The sequence below is a fragment of the Drosophila suzukii genome, chromosome 3 (genome assembly GCF_043229965.1).
Source record: "Drosophila suzukii chromosome 3, CBGP_Dsuzu_IsoJpt1.0, whole genome shotgun sequence".
In the NCBI taxonomy this organism is placed as follows: Eukaryota; Metazoa; Arthropoda; class Insecta; order Diptera; family Drosophilidae; genus Drosophila; species Drosophila suzukii.
Window position 1 is genome coordinate 13,127,828 of NC_092082.1, and position 26,680 is coordinate 13,154,507.

At 37.4% G+C, this 26,680-nt stretch overlaps 2 protein-coding genes across 4 annotated transcripts in view; both read right to left on the reverse strand.

Moving 5' to 3' along the window:
* RpL28 (ribosomal protein L28) overlaps window positions 1-26,680 on the reverse strand; it is a 384,986-nt gene that overhangs the window by 241,764 nt on the left and 116,542 nt on the right. The window lies entirely within an intron of this gene.
* The window catches only part of eIF5B (eukaryotic translation initiation factor 5B), a 37,211-nt gene continuing 23,065 nt past the window's right edge, over window positions 12,535-26,680 (reverse strand). Inside the window, exons 8-9 of the mRNA XM_036815138.3 lie at window positions 16,683-16,844; window positions 12,535-12,991 (exon numbers count right to left, since the gene is read on the reverse strand). Of these exons, the coding sequence (XP_036671033.3) occupies window positions 12,884-12,991; window positions 16,683-16,844 (270 nt within the window). The 3' untranslated portion in view covers window positions 12,535-12,883. The remainder of the gene's footprint in view (window positions 12,992-16,682; window positions 16,845-26,680) is intronic.

Consider the following 26,680-nt stretch of genomic DNA (forward strand, 5'->3'; position numbering starts at 1 on the left):
TCGTAGACAAAATAAAAGCAATTTCTCAGATGGATAAAATATACATATATATAAAAAAGAAACGCTGACTGCGCTGCCCACTGCGTCGCGTTGGCTGACAATATGAATGAAAATTACGCACACACAGGGAGAGCGAAAGAGAGAGAGGCGAGAAAGTTGGGGGAAAACGGAAAACTCAAGATGTTTTTCCATGTGTGTGTCTGGGTTTCCAGCCACTGAGACACACGAGTGTCTGTGTACGTTGCATGAGGTAAGCATAAGATGTTGAGTCCACGTGTGCCCATGTGTGCGTGGAAATGCTTCGCTCAGGTGAGACAAAGGTGCCAAATCATTCATACAAAAAGGTCCCAGAAGTGACAGAAATTCATTCATTTAAGAATCAAAAAAATTACAAATACAAAATATTACCCTCAAATGTTTCTAGAAAAAAACTTCATTTAATTTTTTATATTTTTAAAACAATTCCAAAAATGCAAGCATGTTTCTAACATATCGTTTTCAAAGATTTAAAAAAAATTTTAGTGGACAAAAAAAAATTTTGACGATATAACGCCTAAAAGCATACTATGAAATATGGTTGATTACGTAAAGATGTGTTTAAAATTGCAGTTTTGAAACCTACTTTTCGTTTACCATGAAAACGAGGTATAATTTCCTAACAAACGTTGTAATTCCTAACCTTTTTTAATAGAGTTCTGTACTTTCTTAAGAGAAGCTGATATTGCTTGCTTACAACATCATTTTTAAATATAAATCAATGTTTTTTCCATAAAATCAGCTTAAAATATATGGATATCATAGAATTATTAGATAAAATAAAATTGTTTTGAAACTATAACTATTACAAGTCTTTAAATGTCCCTCGTCCCTCATAGTTCTTTAATATTTTTTCAGAATATTTTATTTTTAAATCCAAACTGCTGACACATCAAAAAGCAGAACCCATGATATTAACAACTCATAGCTCTTGAGTATGAATGATGTTGAAAAAGCAAACACAACAACGCGACTGGTTGGGTTGTCGTTGCTTTTGTTGTTTTCACCAGCAGTTGTTGATGTTGCTCTCGAGCAGAGTTGCCGCGGCCAAGCCATAAAAAAGATACACGATTGAGCGGCGCGTGCGGTTTCAAGCTCGACAACTCTGGCTCGAAATCTCCAACTCAAAACCAGTAGCACTTTTCTGAGAGAAAAATGTGAAAAATAAAATAAAATCATATGGGTGTTGTCTAATAGGCCGAACCTCAAAGAGTAAACAAAGATGTTCCGCTTCTGGGGATCGGAATTCAAAGATTAGCTTGAACTTTCCCGAAAAATAGTGGGGAAGTGGATGTGTTTTTTTTATATTTTTTTGTAGTTACTATGGGGCGTAGTATCTGTAGAATACAAAATAAATAAATGGCATATTCCAAATGGGCACAGATACAAGCAAATGCAAATTTCTCGCTCACATAAAAATATCTCAATTTCAACTCTTTCGAGAGAACGTTTCGCCGCACGGCGAATTGGCGCTGCGGCCTCTCACAGATACATTTGCACTTACCGATACAGATACATTCGCCTGGCGTTCGGCTTCGCTTCGTTTCGTTTCGCTTCGTCTTTTTTATGAATGAAATGAACGGGCCCCGATTATAATGAATGGAATTGGAGGTCTGCCCGACGCTCTGCCGGCCTCGTGGGCAAACACAAAATTGCCTTTGCCGCTGCCTCTCTGACTTTGCAAATTAAATATATTGTTCATCTTTTTCGAATCGTTTCTTTTTTCCTTGGCTTGCACATATATTTTCATCGAATATTGGTTAGTGTGCACATTTTTTTAGTTCAATGCTTAAGTCAGGTACATATTCACTGGATGTCTTCGACGCAGACGACTCGTCGCCATAAATCAGCGTTAAAATACGGAAAAAATACACCGTATATGGCAATTTTTTCGACCATACTTTTCAGACTGACTGGCATCAGTGGCGTAGGTGTTTTCCGATTTTTTGGGGCTAACCCCCCTCAAAAACTTACTAAAACCTTTTCAAAAATATTACAAATATTACAAAATTTCAGAATTAAAATAAGGTTTAATACTTCACAGGATTTTTATTTTAATTTAATTTTAAGAAAAACAATGTGGAATGTTTATAGTTTTAAAGACATGTTTTTTAATGGAAAGTTAAATAAAAAATTTTACATATTAGCAACATTTTTTTTAACTTTTCTAAATTGCCTCCTCTAATATAAAATCCATAATACACCCCTGATTGGCATAATGAAGTCTTGACAAAATTCCAGCCTTCCTATGTGGGCGTACCACATTTGGCCAGATCTAGTCACAGAAACTAAGCAAAAATCAAATGGAGATGGGAAAAAAAGAAACATTTACATAACACGCCTCATTTAAAGCAAGTTGCTCAGGTTTTCCCCCAGTAGTCCCCCAAACATGGCCCGGTGAATTGGGCCAGGCCGTATGTAAATCGAATTTTACCCCATCTAGAGAAACCGACTTTCTACGCACTGAGCAAATTTCCTCCAGAACAACAGCATTTCGAGTATCTGTATCTCACAGATAAGAATAATGGTTTATCAGTCGCCTGAGTCATGGGGCTAACTCGTGACTTGACCAAATGCAAAACAACAAACAGTTTTGGCATTGTCTTTGCTGCTTGCCAATATTGATAATACCGGCGGTAAATATTTATTATTGTGGGAAATGTATTTCCTTGAAGAGATTGCTGTAGAGTATTAATAACAATGAGGTCTTGAAAATAAGTGATGACAGCGAGATAATTTTAAGTATTTATTAGGCGAATTTTTGCCACAACAATATCTATGACTTTTAATTACGAATTGGTATTGAACAAATTTATTGATTAATTGAAATACACAGAAAGGGTTTTGTAAGATTTTAGAATTACTCAATTTAAAACAAATTATATTAATAAAATCTCAGATTTAATTTCTTATCTATTTATTTCTTGTCAAAAGAAATCAATTAATTTATGTACATTTTAAACCTTAACCCACAAACTTTGACGGAAACGGAAATAATAAATTAAGGTTATAGAATCCGCGAAAAAATTTTATGATGAATTTCACTAGAATCACAAGCTGTCGTTCACAATAAAAAATTCCCATGTATTCTTATACATCATACTTCTGAAATTCCCTGATAACATTTTTTGTTGCTCAAGTTCTTTGTTCTAATTCTCAGTGATTAACTAAAATTTAACAACCATAAAGTAAACCACAGATTAAAAATACAAAATATAAACCAAAATGTTATCAGAAAAATGTCAGCATGAAATTTCTGACTTATGCCATACATTTGCTGAGGGAGTACAATAAATGCATGTTGAAATTACGTCCAAATTCGGACTAAGTAGGCTCGAAACCAAAAGCCAATGTGGAAGTTGCGGCTTTCCCTTCCGTCGGAGCTTTGCATATCATAGGCCGTCGGAACCCCCACATGAAAAACTATTTAAAAATTGTGTTTATTTTTTTCTGTCTTCTCTCTATCAATATTTTAGCTAAACAAATTTGTGACAAACGCAAAATGACGACGGCAACGCCAACTCGCTTCCGTTGCCTTCGATAGAGCGAGAAAAAGGGGTATAAATGCACTTAAATAAATATATTTTTTATTAAAAAATTATAATATTAATGATAAAAATAAAGAACGTAGAATGACTCTCGCAAATTTAAATTTAAATGAATTTTACGTATACTTAAAAAATATGTTTACAAATACTGTTCATATGAAAAGTTGTTTCTAGTAATTTGTGTTTATCTACTTCAGAATTTCTCCCGTTTTTTAACATGCCACACAGATTTAATACTCATTTTAAAAATGAATCATTTTGCATTGAAATAAGTTTCAAATGTTTTTTTTAACTTTGTAGGCTGATCTTGTTTAGATCAGTTCTGAGGTCTTAAGTACTTTAATCGAATAGACCTATTATTTGAGTACTTTTTTAGGGGATGTGGGTTGTCTATTTAAGCAAACATTATTACTTTTATCAGTGTAAAATACAAGAGAAAGAGAGAGGCCGAATGGAGATCTGAGAAAAGCCCACAGCTGAAACTGGAACGCATAGCTCATATTTTGATTTTGAGTAGTTGTGGCCGCAAAGGCGGGGGAGTTGCCCGTGCCCACATGGCCTGGCCTATTCATAATTATATTGGAAGAGCCCCAGCCCCCGGAACCACCTTAAATGGAGCTCCATGTGTATATATGCGTATGCAGCGTGAGCCAAATACTGGACACTACGGCGGAAGCCATTTATGGCAAAAAAAAAATAAATGAATAAAAAAATTAATACAAATAAGATACAAAAAAGACATTGGCACACCCGAGTCCAAAAATGCCAGAAGCATGGGGCCCAGAGGATCGAATCGATGGCCATAGTCTGTGGAATGCCAATGCAAAGCAGAAGGTAAGGGTCTGAAGATTTGGGAGGCTGGAGGAGTCACCAATGCAGACCAGTAGCCACATCCGCTGTCAAGTCTTTTGGGAAATTAACGCAGTTATTCACGCAATTATGTTACGCGACCGACCCGAAGAAAAGGTCTCCGAAATGCCCAGCCCAGCCCAGAACCCAAAAAAAAAGCGATATAAAAAAACCCAGAAGAACTCACTCGCAGGGAATTGGAATTCCTGCGACGATCAGCATGAAATGTGCGCATTAGTCTTGGTCAACGCCAGTCCCAAACAGAGCTAATTGAACGGTACAGATACAGCGAAACCCTTAACCCTCTGGGGAACCTCAGGGGAATTTCAAGATATTTTGGGCAATATTTCATAGAAACTTAACAATATGTTGATAAAACAATTTTATAGTTCTTAGCTTGTAGATCTAAAGCCAAGAGAAGCTATTAAAAATATATTTTAAGCTAGTAAGACCATAATAAAAGTTTATCGTTTAACGGGTATTTATTTTAAATACCCTACTTCTTAATAAAAAAAGTATACATTGATATAGTTTTGATATCATTTTCGGTTATAAGAAACAACAAAAATTGAGTTACATTAAAACATTTTTTTTACATATATGTACTGTTCAGATATCTATTGAAAAATATTTAAAAGTATGCTTATTTAATATTATAAAAACTATTCCAATGTTTCGCACAAAAAGGATTCAAATGGGACTTTTCGTATACTAGTTTTTAAAATTAGAATATAATTTTTAAAAGGGGATTTGTAAATCACCATTATAAGTTTTCTCGTCCGAATGTTCAACTAAAATTAGGTTTTCAAAAAGGATCTAAATTTCTGAATTTAAAATCTAGTTGTAGATTTGTAAAGACGAAAGAAGACCCATCATCATTTTTTTCAATGTTCTTTTTTTACAACTAAAAAATCTTATTCACAAGAAAGTACTGATAAATTAAATTGATTTTTTATTAAAAAAATCCATTTTATTTAGATATCTTTCAAAATGGGTTAAGATCTTAAAATTCTTTGCGAGCCCCAGCCTCAGTGTGAGCTGGCATAAAAGGCAAAAGTGTGTCTTGGCTTTCAGCCTTCAGTCTGATCTTGATTTCGCGTCATTATGATTCGCATACAGATTATACAAATTTCGTAAAAAGATATATATTCGGAGGGTCTGGTTGGGCTTCATGTTTATGAGACATCTGCAGACAAACGCAGCGGGTAGCCGGCGAAAACACGATCTCCATCCTCATCAGCCAAGCCAATTTCATTTTGAGATTCGTTCAGCTGTCGGTATTTGTGGGCTACTGTTTCGAATTTTTCAAAGTCGCCAAATAATTTTAATGATCTGGCACGGCGAACAAAGTACTAAATTAACTTAAGAGCCTTCTTCAATCCACTTCGCCCCACTCATCCTCTCCGATTCCTCTTGTTCCCTTATTTTGGGCAGTGAAAATGATTAATGGCATTCCAGAAAGCCTAAGCTCGAAAAAGCTAAGGCTTTAGATTTGCGTTTGAAAGGAGGAAAAGGTTGAACAAATAAATTTAAGTTTTCAGTAAGATATATTGAACTAATATCAAAAGCGACAAAAATATTCAAGTATTTCGATCAAAGATAAACTGTCAATAATTCACATTTATTTATTGCTTGATATGTTCGAACAGAAAACATTTTTTTTGTTAGATATTATCTACTAGATATCCTCTAGTATTGCCGCGTTCAGCATAAATTTCTTTTTGAAATACAATTTAGAAAATGCCACAGTTTTTGTTTTTCGATAGCCTTAATATTTTTGAATATCTGCGCTGTTGGATATATTTTTACATTCAAAAATATATTTAATTATAGACATGCTAAACACAGATTCCCTAGATTGAAATAATTTAAAATAGTTATAATATTTTTAAAGATTTTTGTATTTAAAGGATATAATTCAGACTTCCCGCTCAAACATCTTTCAATTCAATTCGTTAAAATTTTTTAAGATTTTCTTGATCTTCAAAAATGTAAGTCTTTCTTTTTTAAAAAACCAAATAGCAAGGAATTTATAAGTTTTTGGGAATAGGTCCTAGTACAACAGCGTTACAAGAGCTCTTATGAACGTGCATGAAAATGTTAAAAATTTACGGATGAGCATGTATTATTTTTAAAACTATTTGCATCATGAAAAACACCTTTAAGTAAACAATAGGCATATGCCTAAGATTTTTTTTTAACTTAGCACCGAGTAAAACTAATTTTTTTTTTAAACTTTCCTGAAAAGTAGTATTTATAGATTGCTTTAAATAGAAAAATAAATAAAACATAAAATATTAAAAATTAAAAAATAAATAAAAAATAAAAAATTTAAAAGTGTTTACAGTTTTTTAATGCTCCAGAAAACGTTTATGAATGAATATGTTAATATTAAAAATGAAAGGGAATTATTAACTAATAATTCCTCAGTACCTAATTTCTTGACAAAGGTATATTTTAAATTGTTTGTCGTATTCAAATATTTTAAATGTGATTGCTTAATCTATGCAAGATTTTCTGAATATCAATCCCTTTAGCTACCTGTTTAAAATATATTATATTAAATTTAAACGGCTGTTCCTCACACGATCCTTCACTTATAAAATCAATGCAGATGCAGTTACGTTATTCTTAATAGCTTTCCTCTTGATGACCATTGGCCACTTAACCTTTTGGTGACTTTTAGCACTTGAAAGAAAAACGAAAAAGTCAAGATCGAAAGTTCGTATTGACAATGTGAATGACTGGGGACATTTGAGTGCTCTTCGGCTGTGTGCTTATTGCACCGAGGAAGGTATGTTGATAAAGATGGACATGCAACAAGGAGGCTACTCACCAGCGGATGGAAGTTCGTTGATGGATGAGTTCTGGTTAAAAGTTTTTCTCGGCCCGCTCGATTCGATTGCAGATAATGCACATAATTTGATTAGAGTTTGTTTGTTTCGGGGCTGCTCGCCTCGTTTCGTATTGGTTTTGCCTTGGTTTTTGGGGTTGATTGAGTTGTTTTGTTTTTGGGTGGCAACTGTACTTGATGAGCTGCCTTGGTTAATTGATTAACGGCACGATTAAGGCCGAATAAAATAAAGCAGGCTGAATTTTTGATTATTTTAAAGATTTATACACAAGTCTTAGCTACTAAATATTGTTAGTTGTTGGAAATTAGAAAAAAAACACACACTCTTTCACTTCCGTTTCACTAAAATTACGCATACGCCTTGTGTTCGGCACATATATTAATCGCTAATTGCGTTGTGTCTTTGGCTATTCAGCTGTATATATATATATATTAGATGTATATATTTGGTGGATAGTTTTGCAAAGTAGAATTTCTCGGAGATTGCACGTTGAATGCAGCCTGACTCTCGTCCAGTGACTGAGCCAAAGTTGCACGACTTTTGCATCGTAGCTGCAGCCTCAGCCGAAGATTGCCGAAAGGATCTCGTCCTGAAGGGGAAGCGGAATCGAAGCCCCATTCGTTCGACCGAAGGACCCGAAAATACGAAATACGAACCCAAAATGCGTGGGCATCGTGTGGCGCTCGTTCGTTTTTGCCCAATTCGGCTCCTGCTGCAGGACTAATCCTGGCTCCTGGCTGCTGGCTGCTCCTGTTCCCAGCTCCTGGCTCCCAGTTCCATACATTTGCATGCCCCCCCTCCTCCGCCACCCACTTGCCCCCGAGGTGGCCCTGGCCAATGGGCGCTCGGCTTTCAAGGTCATACGTTTGACGGCCATTTTGAATGCAACGGCACGCTCAATGGCCGCCCACTCACACACGCCTGCATTTCCTGGCCCAATGAGCTGGGCTCTGGCCCACTCAGTCGCCTTGGCAACGACCTTCGGTAGGCGTCGCCTCGACATTGGCATTGGCAGTGAATTTCCACTTGGGGGTTGTTGCAATTATCCCCCCCAAGGTCAACGAGTTGCCCATCAGCTGTTTGGGTTGCCCTGCCAGGGTTGCCCTGCCCCTCTTGAAGGCGGGCTAAATTTGAAATTAGCCAGAACACTCCTCGCACCGCCCAAAATCGAGAAATCGAAAAGCACTCACCGAAAACTCATTTCGTTTACTGCCCCATAAATTAATCAGTGAAAACAATAAAGATTTCAATATAATTTCCAACGACATCCGGTCGAAGGCGGCACCAAATTTGGCGGAGAGCAGCCACTTCGACGAGCTCCACATATGGGCGGTAGACATCAGAATATCTATATAAATATATACGTATATATAAGAAGCCCCAGAATGAAGACCCAAAAAGAGCTCAAGTCCAACAGGAAAGCTGAGTAGGCTAAAATTGTTTTTAACACGAAGTGTGGGTACTTTGGTGCCCAATTAAAATATATATTCTTCAAATGTAATAAGCAAAAGATTAAGAGTATAGATATTCAAAAAAAAGAATAATAACTTATAAATATATCCGAATCTGAATGAAGACCTTAAGTACTGACTTGATTTTTGACAAACTGTCTGTTGAAAAAGAGGGTATACAGCATTGCAAGATTTTATGAATTTCTAGGTATTAAATCATGATTAGGTTTCCATTAATTTGAGTCCTTAAAACCGAAATATTTTTATGTCAAGCGTTTTTTTGCAAATGTTATTAAAATTTTATGTGTACGTACTTTAAAATGTACAGTATGTGTATTATTATAACGTTTGTAAAACATAACTCTTTAGGTAAAGAAATATAATAAAAAGATTTAATATTTCAATTAATTTTTTTTAAAACATTAAGAGTTTTATACGATTTATTGGAGAGTAAAGCTGAGCACCTCCCATTGTTTGGCCCATAAATTGAAATGCCAACAAAATGTGAATCATCTGATCAGATAAAACTCGCAAGCAAAAAAAAAGTGGTCTGCCATTCAATAAAGACACAAAAACATATATTGGCCGAAACATTTTGGGCAAACATATACAAATAAATACGTATGAATGCGAACGGACAGGGGAATATAAATAAATGAAATTTCATTGTGGGATTTCATTGAACGAAAATGCTCAATGAGAGAAATGTATGTAAAAGTTGGCCAACTTAATGTCTGCGCTGTTGGCTTTGATGGCTTTTCGTGCATTCAATCCGCAATAAATATATCCATCAGTTTTTCCGCCTGACGTCACAAGTGTCCTAGATAATCGCCGCAGTGGCAGAGGTAACACATCGGCCTCGAGGTGAATGTATAAACATGAACTCGGGGCAATTTCAGACGGCCAGGCCAAAAAAAGAAAAAAGCAAGTGGCAGCGAAACGCACGTGTAAAATATTTATTTGGAAACCGTCTGCAATTGACGTCGCTGCTATTTTCGCCTAAGCAGATCCGTTCCAAATCCCACTTCCGCCCGACGATTGATGGGTTTTGCCAATTATTTGGAGTTTTCAGTTTTGAATTTCCGGAAAAAAATTAATTTTTTCTTAGAACCCAGCCATTAAGCAGCATCCGATTATTTATACAATTTTGTGCAATAACAAGGAAACAGCAAATATATTTCATGCTTGGTCATGGTGATTAATACGCTTAGTTGTATATGGCAAAGATAAGATGAATGAATAATTTGCAAGCTTACTTTTCGGGAATTTCAGCCTTACTTGGCTGAACCTCTATTATATTATATTTTTATATTATTATTTTTATACTAATAATTTAAAACCAAAATTTGGTTGCTTAAATTCAAAACAGTCATTTAGAATAAATTTGGCAAATGGAAAAACATTAAAAGATAATTATAATATTTTAATTTTTTTACTGTATTAAAGTACATTTTTTGAACATGAACAAAACTCATTTTAATCGTAAATTCATAACTTAAATGGAATAATTCGTTTTAATAAATTAACTACATTAAACACTTTTAGAAATTGTCTGAAACTAATAATAAAAGTCGGTTTAAAAGCTTTGTTTCATTTGACTTTTATTTCTCCTCACCACTACCTTAAAAAATCCATTTTAAAATAAGTTTTAAATGGTAGAAAAATTATTTTATTATAATAATATAATAATAATATAATACTTTTACGTACAATGTATAACGGCTATGCAAGTAGTAACTTATTAATTAAGCTACAAAAATGTTTTTACATTTAAATAATTTATTAAATATCTAAAAAGAATTTTAGTTGTTTCATTTGACTTTCACTTCATCCGGTAATTCACCTTACCAACGCCCATGTGAACATGATTTACACTTTAAATTTATTTTTCGTTTGAATAAATGAGGTAATTTGTGAAATTTCGGACAATCTAAAAATAACTGAAAATAAATGGGTTGTAAACCTCTGTTTCATTTGACTTTTATTTCACCTCTTCATTCACTTTGCCAGCATACCAACAAGGACACTCAAGTACCCACAGAGTCCTTCGCCATGCGGTTCGTTTTTCTCAATGGGCCAAATGCCGCCCACAAAATACACAGCAGCAACACGAACAGCGGCAGCAGCAACATCGGCAACCCCGCAGCAACATCAGCATGCCCAGCAGCAACACCAAAGGATGGGGGATGCAGGATGGGGTTCAGGATATGGGGGATGGGATGGGAGTTTGGAGGCGATACTTACCTACCACAGCCGCAGAGAATGTTGCCCTAGTTCCACAGCCCTTTTGTGGATGCCATTTTCACGGATGCCGCGGTTTCGCCTTGTGAATGAAAATCCTTGTTCTCGCTCTCTCGCACTCTCTGGCGCTTTTCATGACGGCATTTTGTTACGGTGGGGGGTGTATTTTTCCCACCCACTAAAACACGATGGGAATGTCATTCTTGGATTTTCCCCGCATCGGAATCTTCGCGCATGTGTGTGCGCGCTTTTTGGCCAAGGCAAAAGTTGGCCAAGAAAATCAATGAATGAACCGAGCAGACACGTAGCTAGCCAAGGATGTTTATATATATTCGCTTCGGCCATATATGCAATCTTTACATTTTTTCCTCAATGAACGGCACACGCTCGATGGGCATTAAGTTTTTAGTAAAAAGAAAATATAATTTCCTTTGAAATTTTTACTGCACCTCAGTCCATTTAAGACGGAATTACGTGCCAGAAATAACGTAATGCGATACTAAAGCGTTTGCAAATGGAACTTTTGCGAACCACTTATTGCTGCTGCACTTCTACGTACATTGGGTGCTTTAAACTTTATTGCACTTTTTATGAGCCAGTATTTATTTTTATTTTTTTGGACAAACGCCTCACTTTGATTTGATAATTTCTTGGAACATACGTTGAGGTGTTTAAATATTGGAAATAAAATATTATCAAAGGCAATCAATTTATGATTGAATATTCATTTAAATGGTAGCTTAGGAAATAACTATTAAAAAAAATACTTTTATTAAGAAAATCATATATTCATTGGAATATATTAAATGCTAACATATCGGCCATATTTCTCATAACTACATTATTTACTATCATTTAACAAATGTGAAAACATGAATTAGGAAAGAAATGTCTTTTTAAGATAGTTCCAACATAGTTTAAAATAGCTCTAGCTAAATGTATCATTACTTCGGTTTACCTTGGTCCTTAATTGACCTGCTTATGTCGCTTATCCAATTCTAATCGACAGTTTCTCCTTGACAAACCCCGCCCGACAGCAATATCTGGCTCAAGCACCTCCGCATAATGGCTGGCACTTGAGAGAACATTACCTCGAGGACGAATGGCGATGGCATGGGTAAATATCCTTGCACACACACTTGGAACTTGGAGCACTTGGGCCCATTCAGCCCAGCAGCCACAGCCCCTTTGAAGGATACTTTTCCACAGGCAGCATTTGCGTCATTCACAAAACTGCGGCTCGTAACTTGCCACATACTTTCGTGCAGCAGGGCTGGGCGCAGCAGTTGCTGCGACACAATTGTCCTTCCAGCGGCTGTTGGGTGAATGAACCTGCTCGGCGGATGACCCAGTTTTTTGGGCTGCTGCAGCAGCCACAGGACACAGGCATCTGGCCCATTCATCCTTCGGCATCCTTGTCGCGTTCAATGACACAACAGCAGCAGCAGCAGCGGCGGCGGGCTATGAATGAAAAAAGGACCTGTGCGCATGCCAAGTGGGTCAATATCCTTTGCCGTGACGTCACCACTGACACAGTTAACCCAGTCTGCATGGTTTACTCTTTTTTTTTTTTTTGTTCCGTTGTACAACATTTTTGCATTTTTATTCTAAGTTGGCTCTAACAAAAATCGCAGGCAATAAATGGATATTCCGCAATAAGCGTTTTACAAAAATTTGATTTAAAACCATTATAACAGAGTTCTTCAAGCGACAACTGCGACGACGGCTACTACGGCTGTAAACCATAAAAATATGAAACTAAGCTTAAGGAGAAAAGATCCTCTTTTCGGGGTTTAGAGAGGACACACCACAAGCGCACAGTCTGTAGTTTGATTAGTTTTTTTTTTGTTTAGCGAAAATCTCTCGTCTGTTGTACGTTTGCAATTTTGGCTAGCGAATTCGCTTATAAGATCTCGAAGAGCTTCTTCAGTTCCACCATCAGGGCCCAATCCGCCTTGATCAGGTCGTCACGGAAGTAATCCTTGCAGGCATCGATGCTCTGGCGAGAGATCTATAAGAAAAATAGTCAAAAAATGGTATTACCAACAAAAAGCACTCATTTTAATTTCATAAAAATTCGGAAAACAAATTTATATCTTATAACGTATATAAAAAAATATCTTTTTTTGATTTTGTTATGTCTAAAAACAAATATTTAAGCCAATTTGTATGCAATGGAGCCCTAACCATACCTTTTCTTTATAACTGGGTTACCAAGAACAAAAGATATTTTCTACGAAATACCCAAGCTTGTCGAAACGAAATTCGATATAACCGAAAATAATTAAAAGCCCATTAAAACTTGAGAAGACAACCGCAAGAGTGAAATTGTAATAACATTTTCGCCTACAAATGCATATAAATAACACGCTGCGCCACACATAAATCAATTTCATTATGAATTCAGCAAAAATTGTATAATTGGAACGTGCCAATTGTCATAACTCCAATGGGAGATTCAAAATGCGGAGGACGGGGTGGCTGCTCCATCAATCAAACAGCGGGACGGATCGGCACGTGTCTCCAGTTTGGGGTCTCCGGGCTCACCCAGTCCTTCCCCTTACAGACATATGGCGCATAACAATTAAAATCATTTTCAACAATACTTTTTTTTCCATCTTTTTTCGTATCCGATTCAGCTTGACTTAAGACTTTATGCCCCGGCAGCGCTTTATCGAAGCTATTTTAGTGTCGCCATTTTTTATGGCGCCTTTTTAATGCGTTTTTTAATGCCTCGCGTTTATGGCGAGCAGTCTGAAGACCCCCTTATGAATAGTTCCACTTTCAGGCCCCCCAAAAGTCTGATTACAGCACGCCCTTGATAAAGACAGCACACTCTGTCCTTTGTCTGTTGTTCCCCCGCTTAATTATTATTTTTATTCCCATCTCTCTTTTTTTATTTTTTTTTTGGCGCATCGCATATTAATTAGGCCCGATCAATGGTTTTGATTATTGGAGCCGTATATATTTATGTACAAAAGATTTCTCTAAACGATAAGGGGAAATAAAGCCTCTCAAGGAGTCGCCATTTATGGCCATGCATATTAAATGGGCGAATGGGCGAGTCTTTTGTCCGCAATTCCAGAGTTGAAGGATATTGGAGGGAGTCGTTAAAGACCGAGCCTGAATTTAAGTAGTTATTGATTGGTTATCTATGGGCCAGTCTAAATTAAAGTTTATTTGCCTTGCCTGATTTCGCTTTATAATCCACAATCACATTTAAGAACTAAAGCCTATTATCTCTGCCCAATGGGAATTTTCTGCATAACCGATGCATTCTCGTTATTCCATTGAATTTTAGCCCCCATTAGTTTTCACCGAAAACCCATTTAGCTCGCCCCTTATCCAAATCTCGACTAATTGCTGCTATTTTTAGCTTTGGCCAAAGGCCTTGTCCAATTTTGCGACTGAACCCGCAAGGCCGAAACCAAAGTCATCTATGGTTGACCTCAGCTCCCATTTTCAACAGGGGGGAGTTTCGAGGTTCGGGGTTGGGTTCTCTGCTCTCTGCTCCATTTTGGGTCGCCGAATGCGTCATAGCTGATAAAAGGCGAGTGCACAAATTAAAGTCAAAAATAAAAAAACAAAAAAAAAAGACGGCGAAAACCGAACCCGCTGCACAAAAACATACACCCAAACTGGGTCGACATCCGAGGAAACTGGGTTAGCTCGATGATGACGATGCTCCCCATCCGGGGGTCAATGAACTATGGCAAGTGCACTACCGTGGAAGGTAAAACGTGACGTCAGCCGGCGACTCGGGTCAAATACTACATCGCTATCCCGCTATATGGCGAATATACATATATACATATATATAAGTGTATAAAAGGAACGGCCCTGCATGCATAAGTACGTATCATCAGGTCAGCCATGACATAATACCCTTTCATGGCTCCCAGGTTCTTGGTACTTGGCTCTTGCAAAAGGCTATGGCGATAGCATTGAGGGCTATAAATAGTCGGGGAGTGTGTCAATTGGGGTGGTGGCAGCCAGCTTAATAGCTTTTGATGGAGGCTGCACTGGCAGAACCCCATAAGGTTAACGATAAAATAATAATGCGACAACCTAATTAGAGTTAATTGGAAAATGGTGCAGGAAAGAAGGCTTTATATTCTGGAAATCCTAAAGGGAGTCTGAAATAGCTGTTAATATTAAAATGAAATTTTACTGGTTATGTGGCGTTAAAAATGCTTTTATTTCCAGGAAGAAAGAAATTTTAATCTTTATTGTATCCAAAAATGTATAAATATAAAGGGATCCCATTTGGAAAATCAATAAGAGGTATATAGAAATGGCAGGACCTGTATGAAAACTATAACTCTATCCAAACTGTTCATACTATATTATAAGACTCTTTGAATATTTTTTTTGTAATTCCTCTAGAAAGCCCAACTATTTTTGGTCAGTGCAAATTCGATCACTCAATTTGTAGGCCTAAAAATACATCTATTCATCTTTATTTTTACGCAGCATTAATTGAATAAAGCATGCTGTCAACTCAATGGGCAATTAGCGCCGCCTGGCGTTTTGACGTCACCGATGTCACCCGCTGATAAGGGAAAAATGAATCGAAAATTAAGTTAGCTATCGATTTTGGTTTTCGACCTCCAACCCCACCCACTACGAACCCCCTTGAACCACCCACTCATCAAGGGCGCTTGACGTCAGAGCTGGTAAGTAATTGTTAATCAAATGATTGAACGAAAGGAAGTTGCAAAGACCTTTCAACGCCACTTAAGCCAGTTAAGTCATCGATCCGAGGCGATTGTTGCTGTTGTAGCCACTTAACACTTAACACTTAACACACACACTCACACACAACTTGGCCATGTAATTTGATAAGCCCAGCTGGCCCGAAGTGGAAGTGACCAAGGTTGGCGGAGGTGCTGGTGCTTTTGCTGGAGTGGGTTTGCACCTGGCCATCTAAGCCATGTAAACCCATTCCAGGTGCAATTGACAACTTTGGCACTTCCCCGTTCACGATTGCCCGATTGCCGATTGCCGCTGTTGTTGAACTTAAGTGATTTGCACTCGAATTCATACTGAATAATACCTATCACTCGCTCAATTAAGGCAAATTGATAGTAGAACTTCTAAATGAATACGAAAATTAATTGAATGAAATGCAATATTATTCTAACAATCCATACTTATTATTCAAACAAATTAATTAATATGGTAAGTGTGCTTAGAAATTGATTGATTTTTAGCAGTGGCGCATCCAGAATTTGGAGTAAAATACATATTATGTATATAATTTATCCCCAGTGGGGGGATTTGTCCTCCATATCTATCTTTGTACTTGACTTCTATGTACTTGAGTTTAGACTTTCGTCATAATAATTTAAAAAAACAATGGGCCTTAAGTATTATAAGTTTTTTAATATTTAAATATTTAATAAGTTAGGAACACATAACCTAGGAAGAGATTAAAGTTAATAATAAAACCCCTATTTTTAGAAAGACACCAAAAGCACCCCTTCAGATATCTAATCCCACCATAAACATCTACCACATGCCACCCTAGGCGATGATATTGCAGTTCCTAACTTCCCGTCAATAATGCACTCGAGTCTATCTCGAGTTCCAAGTTGATTCTTCCGCTCCCGAATACTAATGAATTTATTGTCGCGTCTTTTATTTGTCCAGTTAGGAAACCTCAAGTGGCTGGACTCTTGAGAATCGGTGGTTCGACTTACCTTGCTGATCAGCATGTCATCGGCCTCGAAGTGGCGACCAAACATTTTGGGCGATTCACCGGGAATCGGATCGATCTTGACGCAAATCTCTTGACCCTTACGCGCCGATTCGATTTGTTTGTGATTCGATTCGATGGAAGTCACGATACCAATGTCCACGAACTGCAATCACACAAAAGAAAAAGAAATGGTTAGTGAAATTGTGAAAGTGTTTCTTCTGGCCGATGGGGCGTATGTGTAATACTGCGGCAAATTAGACACAATCAGATGGCCAAAGGGGACTTTTATGGGCTGGGACTTCCGCAAGTCGTCAACTGAATCGCTGATAAGTTTCGCCAACTCATTTAATATGCCAAAGCCGTAAAATAACTCCACGTTAAGCGCTAAATAAAAGGTTTGCCAAAATAAAAAAAAAGGAGGAAAAAAGTAGAATAGGCCGCGTGGGTGGGGAAATAATTGGGTGGTGGATGGGTGGGTCTTATCAGCGCATCTGGTGCGAGTTTCATATATGCGGTGACCACTTCCTCAATTCCACTGATAAACTGGTGGGTGGATAGTTGTCTGAACATTGCTCTGCTTATTTATGTTATATTATATTTTTGTGGAGTGCCAACGGGCTTACCAGATAACATTTAAGACCAAACTCCGCCTGGCCACTGGTAAAAATAAAATAATAAAAATAAAAGAGCCCTGAAACTAAGCTCCAAAATGTATTCCATTTTCATTACATATATTTTTAAAACTGTTCGAAATATTAAATTTAATGACAAGTATATACTTTCTCTAATTTAACCAGTTAGGAAGCACCAAATACTTAAAATAACAACAGTTATCCGTATTTTAAGTTTTCAAAATTAAAAAAAAAATATTTCTAAAAATTTTACTTTATAAATAAATCCTTGTAAATTATTTTAAAACGCAGAGTTTAGATTATTTGTTTATTACATTGATTTTACATTTCCCAGCTTAAATAATCCCAACCTAAATCAGTTCTAAGCCTCACATTTTCTCGCTGTGCACTGGGTTCCTATCTCGATGGCCTAACAAAGTCATTGAACCAAATTGTAACATGTTTGTTGTCGTAACCCGTTTGCACTCGACAAAAACAAAACAGGAAACTGTTGCCAACGTCGCGTTTCCTGTGGGCGCCCCAATGGCGGTCGACGTCGCTGCCCTCGTTCGTATTTCATTCAAACCAAATAAATTATTGAAATTTTCTGCTTTTTTTTTTGCTGTGTTCTGTGTTGGCCTGTTGCTATCGGTGCAAATAGCTACATAGCACATTTACACACCCTCTAGAAGGCATTCGAAAGGGAAGAACGGGGGTGGAGTGAGGGGGTGGCAGCATTTGTCACCATTTCCTGTCGTTGATTACTCATACGCCCCGTTCCACGTCTTCCGCTGCGGCGTCTTCTTCACGTTTTCGCGCTCTCTTCGAAAATTTTCATTAAATGTGTTAATTTATTTCCATTTCCACACAATTTTTTCTTTCAACATTGCGCTTCTGTGGTGCGAGCCGGCAATTTTCGTCTTTTATGAGAGCAACGAAATCATCCCAGTGGGGGATATTTATGATAGATACGGGTCTACATATAGGGCGCAGAGGAATATGGGGAAAAAACATACCGGCCCATCCCGAATTCGTACCAAATGATGAGACGAGAAATTGATGGGCCTGTTGATGCAAGTGGCAAAAAAGAAAAGCGACTTGAAAGGAGATAAATCGGCACAGAAATAAAGATTCCTATGGAAGAACTTTATAAGTCCCACAAAATATATACACAATTGCTGTTATATTTTAAAAGAATATGGGAATCCCATTTTTTATGATCCTTGAAAACAAAGAGCTATAAGTTTATAGAATTCCAATTCTTCCTTGGCTTAATACTTAAAAATTATATAAATATTTATAAGAAAATTTGAAAATGTATAAAAATTAAAAAAATTGTTTTTATAAAAAATTTAATTACAGTTTACATTTCCAAAAAATCTTTTTTTAAAACATTACAAATTAACCAAATCATAAAAAGTTCAGTAACTTTCCTTTAATTTAAAATTAATTATTATGGTTCAGAACTTTCATATTGAATTAATCCTATAAAAGCACAATAAAGAACGACCAAAAATAGCCTAACAAAATCGGGATATATCTTCGGTTTTTGATGCCAAAGAAAACAAATTCTTTATTGGGCATCGAGAAAAAATTCGATGACGACGCGGCCGTCTCGTGTCGCCGAAAAACCCAAACAAGTTGACTACGAAAACAACATTTTACATTCCGCTTTTTTTTCCTGTTCGATTTTGTATATTTTTTGTACAATTTTTTCTGGCTGGCAGATCGTTTGACTCAGTGTGTGTGTGTATCGGCGTTTATCTAAAAATATGATTTATATATTTCGTGCAGACCGGATGTCGTCTATTTTCGAAAAATAAAAAAAAGAAAAGAGCGCTGCTCGTATGAATGAACGAAAACAACAAATCGAAAGCGAACAAAACGAGATTCAAAAACAATTTGGCTTTTTGTGAAATGTTTGATAGAGAGCGACAAGAAGAGAGACAAACAAATAGATTGTGTGATATCTTTTTTTTCGGGCTGCGCAAACATTTTAGTGACACAATTCTCTGATTTCTTTGCAGCTTGTTTATGCTGTTGTCAGCAGGAAACACTAAATTAGTTGACCGTAGAGAGAATTACCCCATATATATGCCGCATAATATAAATATATATGTCAAAGACGAAAATTCGCAACATCCGTCGCGCGGGGGACTCCAAAAAAAAATATATCTTTCAGGGCCTTTGGCTCTGCGCAGCTGCAACTTCGAGTGACCTCGAAAAAAAAAAACAGTAGCCACATCAATTCTTCCAATCGCGGCTGCCGGTCTTGGATTCTCCTCAACCAAATCTTCAGCCCCTCGGGGCTGCTGATCTACGCTTTTCAAATGGATCGAGAAGTTAGGGGGCCTCCACATCGACAAACTTGCCTACGTCATGCTTTTCGAGGGAGAAAGAAGAACTTGTCGCTGTGATTCGAGTTTAGCCCGCAAGCCCCCACATTTGAGGAAGCATTTATATAGTCATCATCACCGTGATCGCTATGAACATGATCACGATCCATCCGTCCACGGACCACCAGATAACCCCACTCAGCTAGCTGCCCACAACTTTGGGGAGGAGGAGTAGATGGCAGATGGAAGGCAACCTGAGGAGATCTTGGTAGCTGAATAACTACAGGGGGGAAAAATGGCCGAGTAGGTGTAGAGCAGGGCTGGAGTGTAAGAAAACAAGTTAGGGAACCTTTATGGTTACTTTTAAGTTAGTCACATTTTAATTTAATTTAAACTTATTGACAAATAATTTTATATCAGTGTGAAACAGATATAATTAATGTGTAATTGATAAATCTAGTGTTGAAAAGGTTTAAGATTTTCATTGGATATATTTAAGATAGGTTAACTATAATATAAAGAATATAATTTAAACTGAACAAATATAAAATCAAGACAGAACTGGGAAAAATTCTTCAATCGTGGTTTTAGATACCAGTGTTGGTAAACTGTTTCTGAAGCGGCAAGTGATGTAAAATTCATAACGATACAGATACTTATTTTACAAGTAAAGTTTCTTATAAAATGTTCAACCTAAGATACTTGTTTAGAGCTTACTGATATTATCCAACCCTAACGTACTCCCACCTCGCTACCCAAAACTGCCGCTGGCCCGGCAATCTCGACCCCGGCCCATCTCGAGTCATGCAACGCCCAGCGACATGGCTTTCAACGGCAATAACAATGCCAACAACACCTACCAAATGAGCCAAGTCAGACTCCTCTCTGCTCTAAGCCATCTTTTCACCGTCATCGTCAGCAGAAGTCTAGTCATGCTCATTAGCATCTCGGATCTCCATCTCTATCTCCATCTGCAGTGCAGCAACGCCCACAATCAACACTCGCCACTCGTAGGAGGCCAAAAAGAAAATCTTTCACTCACAGGAAGTTGGTGGGCAACCTCATCATCATCATCATTGCCATCGAAATTCAAGTAAATCTCAGGTGGGTGTTGTGTTGCCAAGGTGTTAAAGAGCGGCAGCAACCTCCGCTGATTAGAAATGATTAGCAGACGGAGTGTATCTATATCTGTGGTTGTTATTAGTATTCGTAGTTTGCGCCACTCGAAAAGCGAAAATTAAAGGCCGTTGATTATTGTTTAATTTGTTTGGGTTAACGCCGTGTTATCGGACATCGGAAATACTTGATAGATAACCGACAGCTGTTCGGCATATGGCCATTAATCAGTAGTGTCAATAAAGTTTGGGCCAGTATCCTAGTCTCGCCCCATATGTATATTAATCCCAGTGCAAAACAATCAATTATTCCGACCCATATGAATGAAAATTAAATTAGAAGGTCACAAAATGATGAAACAGTTTGATGGACATCGATAAAAAGTGATAAGGGGGCCAAAAATGCAAGCTAAATTGGACTCTGGTCGGTAGGAAGCGAATTCGAGGAGTTGAGTAGGTGAGCTATTAGACGAAATCGTATCAAGTTCAATGCCTGACTTAATAGCTATTATTAAATTTTTTTTGGTTGGCTAGGGAGTCTCCAATGTTCTGAGGTCTCACAAAGCGACCATAAAATATCATTTCATCGTGGGTTTTCCCCGCAGTCATATAAAAAATATACCTCAAGTGGATTTGGCCTGTTTATGTAGAACGAAATTAGAGTGTGAGGAAGTGGGTATTTCACCATCCACTTCAAGTTGTGTAAACAAATAGTTAGTTTTTCTGTTGTTCTTCGGAAATGTTTTTATAAGAATTGAAATACCATGGAAAAATTGTAAGTAACACTAACCCAAAACGATTTCCTTATCCTGACCTATACTACCCGTAAACTTATTTAGCCCTTTTATCTCTCAACCAACTTCTCGTTATATTTATCTTAGAGTCTGATGGTGCCTCCCACAAGATAATCAACTATGTCAAACACTTGTGAATTATTACAACTGAAAACAAAGAGCGTAATTTAGGAAAAAGTCATCAGGCAAGCTCAAACTGAGCTAAATCTTGCCAGACAATTTGTCAGCCCTTTTCTGCTGCCGGTTTATTGTTCCACTTAGCTGGAAAAGTTTCGCGTAGGTGTTTCGACTGCTCTTTATAATATTTACCCATTTTTTATTTCTGTTCATTTCCCCTCACACTTTTTATTATTTTTATGGCCTGCACCCCGAGAACATTTAGCGATTAAACAAACGTCAATTAAGTATATTTATTTTGGGTGCGCGTGTAAATGGGTGGAAAAGGGGAAGAAGCAGCTGAGAATAAGAACGTTTTTATGCCAGTTTTCCGTCGGTTTTTGTGCAAATTCAGCATTTCCGGCCAAGAAAAACTGAAATGTGACGAAGGCGACCAACTGACCGAGCAAAAGCGAAATAAAACCAACAGAAAACAGCAACGACGACGTCAATTTCCAAGCCGCAAAAACAAAGGCAAAGGCAAAAAAAGAAAAAAATACAAATAATAAAAAAAGAAATACAGAGAGCGGCGAGTAATTTGCTAATTACGCTAATTTCTTTTGTTGTTGCTGGTCGGTCTGCTTTTATTGCAATTGCCATTTGTAATAGCAGCCATTGTTGCTGTTGCGCTGCCCGTTTATTTTCATAGTAAAATAAATATATAAGGCACTCGTACACAGAAAGAAAAAAGAAATGACATTCAGATATTACAAATATATTTTTGAACACTTAAATTAAATACCACATTGTCAAAAATATATTTACTAAACTGAAAATAGCATGAAAATTGATTGCACCTTTTACTTTTTAAGCTGAAGATTCTTTTTCGTTTATGTAAATAAAAAATATTATTTCATTTTGTATACATAGTATTAAATATTATTAAATTGTATACAAAATATTTAGTTGGAATATATCTGAGGATTTTAGTTCGACATCGAATTGTATCTTTTTTCTGTGCAGATGCAGATACATGAAGACGGGGCAAAAAAAAAGCGTGTATCTAAGCGGATTTTACTATCTTATCGTTTGCCCGAATGTCTGTGTGTGTGTGTGCCAATGTATCTGAGTCAGTGCCACATATGTGTGTGTATTTTATGGCCGTCGAAACACGAAGCTCCCCGCCACACCCACCGCCCACCAATCCCCCCTCATCCGCAAATGCCTAGGCAATAGTCAAGGCAACAACAGGAAATAAGCATTTTTATGAATGAAACGAAAGCGAGACACAGACAAACAAACAAATAGAGAGACCCGCACACAGATACACACCCATACATGGCCAAAGGCACTTATAGTTATGTGCAAAATGTTTAGCTTAAATACAGTAGGCGATATAACACTTATATGTGGCAAATGAAAGTTACTATAAATAGTAGTCAATCTTTGAGAGTGAGTTTAATACACCAAAACGAAAATAAATAAAAATAATAGTATTTCCTTAACTTAAATACTGTTTGTACTACAATTTTCCATCATATTTTTATATAACAATCCGTGCTTAACTTCAACCTAAAATACCCAATAATCAGCATCATTCGAACTACATAATCACTAACTAGAACACTCCACCTATTTGCGCCACTCCGCCCCAACGATATTTATACCCATTTCGGGAGAAAAAATACTTTGTTATATATATATTTGTATTTGTAGTTTTCATTCATAAGTTGCGGCCGCTTATTGTGTTGTTGCTGCCACTATTTGTTATGGTCTGTTTGCTCTATTTTATATTAAAAGCTTTTATTGCGACCGTATCCGATAGATACAGGCACATTCTGTATGGCAGAGTGCGCCCACATGTCTTCCAACTGTTCTATTACGAAATCTCCGACGCTGCCCGCTTATCATAATAAGATACAAATGTGTCTAGTAGATGTTGGGTTGGGCCATTCATAAAATTCCCATTTCATTCATAAGACGAATTTCCGTTTTCCCGCCGTTTCGGCACGTTCAGGAACACACCTGCCTTATCTCGGGGGTTGCTCCTCTAACCATCCACTTCCTACTATTCAGCATTTGATGGCACTTCCTACACGGATCCTGCACTTCCGATTCCCTCCGCTCGGGGATTCTACTGACCCCTGACTCCGAGCAGCTGGCAACCTCAGCACACTTATGCCATGAGTACTACTACTCCGCTTGCTATCTCTTTTTCCCGCTTAGAATGCCTTTCATTCATAAAAATATGGGATTACACTTGGAGAAAAATATGGTCTAATAGGGGAATTAAATTAAAATTTTAATAAATCCTAAAATATGATGTATGTACACAACAATATATACTATCGTAAAAATTGGTTTAAAACTTTTTCTATTTTTTTTTTTTTTTAATGTAATAGCAATTAATAGCAATTATAATATACCCCTGCATACTATATATTATCGTAAGAATTGGTTTTAATTATTTTCTATTGTTTTGTATTTTTTTTTCAAATGTAATGCCATTTATTTTTCTCAGTACAGCCAATTATTTGGTTCCTACGTGCGGAAGCATTCACTTCCGTTCTACTTCCGTTCTGCCTCGGCCAGCTGAAAAAAAAATGCAGCTGGCTGTCTTTGGAACGCCGACAATCCGCTTCCGCAGCTCTTTCTCCATCTACATACGAGTATAACCAACCACCCCAACTTCTTTTGTATTTAATTACTGGTTCCGGTTCTTAGCGCTGTTTCTATCGCTTCATCACCATCCTCCTTACCATTATTATGTTTGTACTTCGTGGGCCCCTTGTTGTTGCATTGTCTAAAGTGTTCTTTTGTCGCACACGTATCCGTGAAAACCGATTTGAATTCTTAACAACCCCAGAAACGGCAAAAGATGACGCAGTTCCGAATGCGAGGAGGAAGTGCCCGGAAATAATCAATGATTGTTATCTGAATAGTGAGATACTCTTCACGAGTTCTCAAATTCGATGGGTAAGAAGATCTTAAGAGATCTTTGGGTATTAGACAAACAATATTCGGGGTATTAACTTTATGGGTTATTTAAAGATTATTTTCTTTAGGAGATTGTTGGGCACTCCTTCAGAAAGCCTTTATTATTCGAATTTTCAGAACTGGCAGAGAATAAAATATACAATATATTATCGAATAAATGAGTAATCGAATCATTATAAAAAAAAAGAATTTATGATTCCAACTAAACGCCCAACTGAGAAGAAAACGAACTGGGGGATTTCCAACCCAATACAATATTTTCACGCAATAAAAATACACTTTCACAATCCCAGTGCCAAAGCTCTTAAGACTCTTTCACTCAACGGAGAATCATTCACTCACCAAAAAAAGAATTGCGTATATCAAGTCGGTTCTTATTGAGGCGACAACGGAAGTCGTAAGCCATGAAGGCTCAACAATTGAGGCGACCGGCGAAATAAAAAAATAATACTTAAATCTAGCACTTAAATGCCCCGGCAGGTCTGAGAATAATCAGAAATGAAAGAGGCGATACGGGAAGTAGGGAGAAAAGGGGACTCTTCGGGGAGTGGAGACACCCTTACCTACTTAAACTTAACTCGCAGCCCATAAATTAGCCAAGATCAACACAAAAAGGGAAGGAGGCGACGATCGGAACGAAAGGCAAGGCAAACTACTTGCTACTATATAAATATAAGTGTGTATATATAAATCGAAAAACTGCAAGAGCCCCAGAGGCCATTTAATTAACAAAAACGAGCAGTAGCTGCGCACTGAATGAGCTTTCATTTCCGCTACAACACAGCCCAGCCACTTGGGCCATGAATGAAAATATTATAAGATATCGATCGCCCGGATCGTCGATCGGCGGTCTTCGATTCGATCTCACTCTCCATCTACACCGGGTGCAACCGAAAACTCTTTCTGCCACCAGATTTCTGGTTTCTCTGCGGTTTGGGATTCGGTTTGGGTTTGGGTTTGGGTAAAAGCAAAGGCAACACAACAGGCCGCAATATAATATCTATATACACATATGCAAGACGATCTGCAAGTGATCTGCCAGAGTCTGTCTCCTCGGTCTTAAAGACGGTCTTTAGGAGGCAACCAGATTGGAGGCAATTACAGTGGAGATTCTACAACAGAAATTAAAAAGCGTATAGCTTAGAAAATATCTATAAATATTTATAAAAGGTTTTTTATTTAATTATAAACTATGGTTTTCTAAACGAACATATTGTAAAATTTGTTAAGGATTTGCTTTGCGTTGATTCTTAGTTTCAAGTGGATAGCTTTATTTATATAGATAAATAAGGGAACCCAGTTTTAATAACTGTTTTTACATGCTTACTTAACATTTTTTGATTTTTACTGTTTGGATAATTAAATTTCTAAGTTAACTTTAAACATTTTTTATAGAATTAGAAAAGTTTGCCCAACAGAAGTTGGACTGTGGTAGCCTTAGCTAGATATCCCCCTGTATAAATTGCTCGTAGACACGTACACACTCACATCCATATGGCAACGTCCATATGTTAAGTGACTGACGGATTTGGATTTGGCGCTGGGTAACGCCTCCAACTTCCGTTTGCTGTTTTGGCTTTTGGTTTTTAGTTTTTAAGTGCAGGCAGCCCGAGACTCGCAAGAGGGAAAATAAATGTATTCCCCGGTAGATGTAGATGCAGATGATCGGTGGATGGTGGATGGTGTATGGTGAACCACTCGCTCCTCCACTCGTTGGATGTTGGTTGAATGGATGATGGTGATGTCAGTGGGAGACGACGCGGATGAGGATGAGGATGTGCGAGAGTGGGGCGTGTTTGGCTTAGATTGTGCCTTCGATAAAGTGAAACTCTTTGATGTACGAGCTGTACGGGGGCCGATCGAGGCGGATTTGATGAGTCCGGAGGATAAACAAAGGCCTCTGAGTTTAAAAGTATAAAAGAGCAGTGAAGATTGCCCGATCGGTGCTTAATTAGCCGCGGTGACCCTCAAGGCTAAGTTTCCAAAAGGTGGGATGGATGATCATCAACAATTGGATTGACGATCGGAGAAAAGGGGAAATCTTTTAATT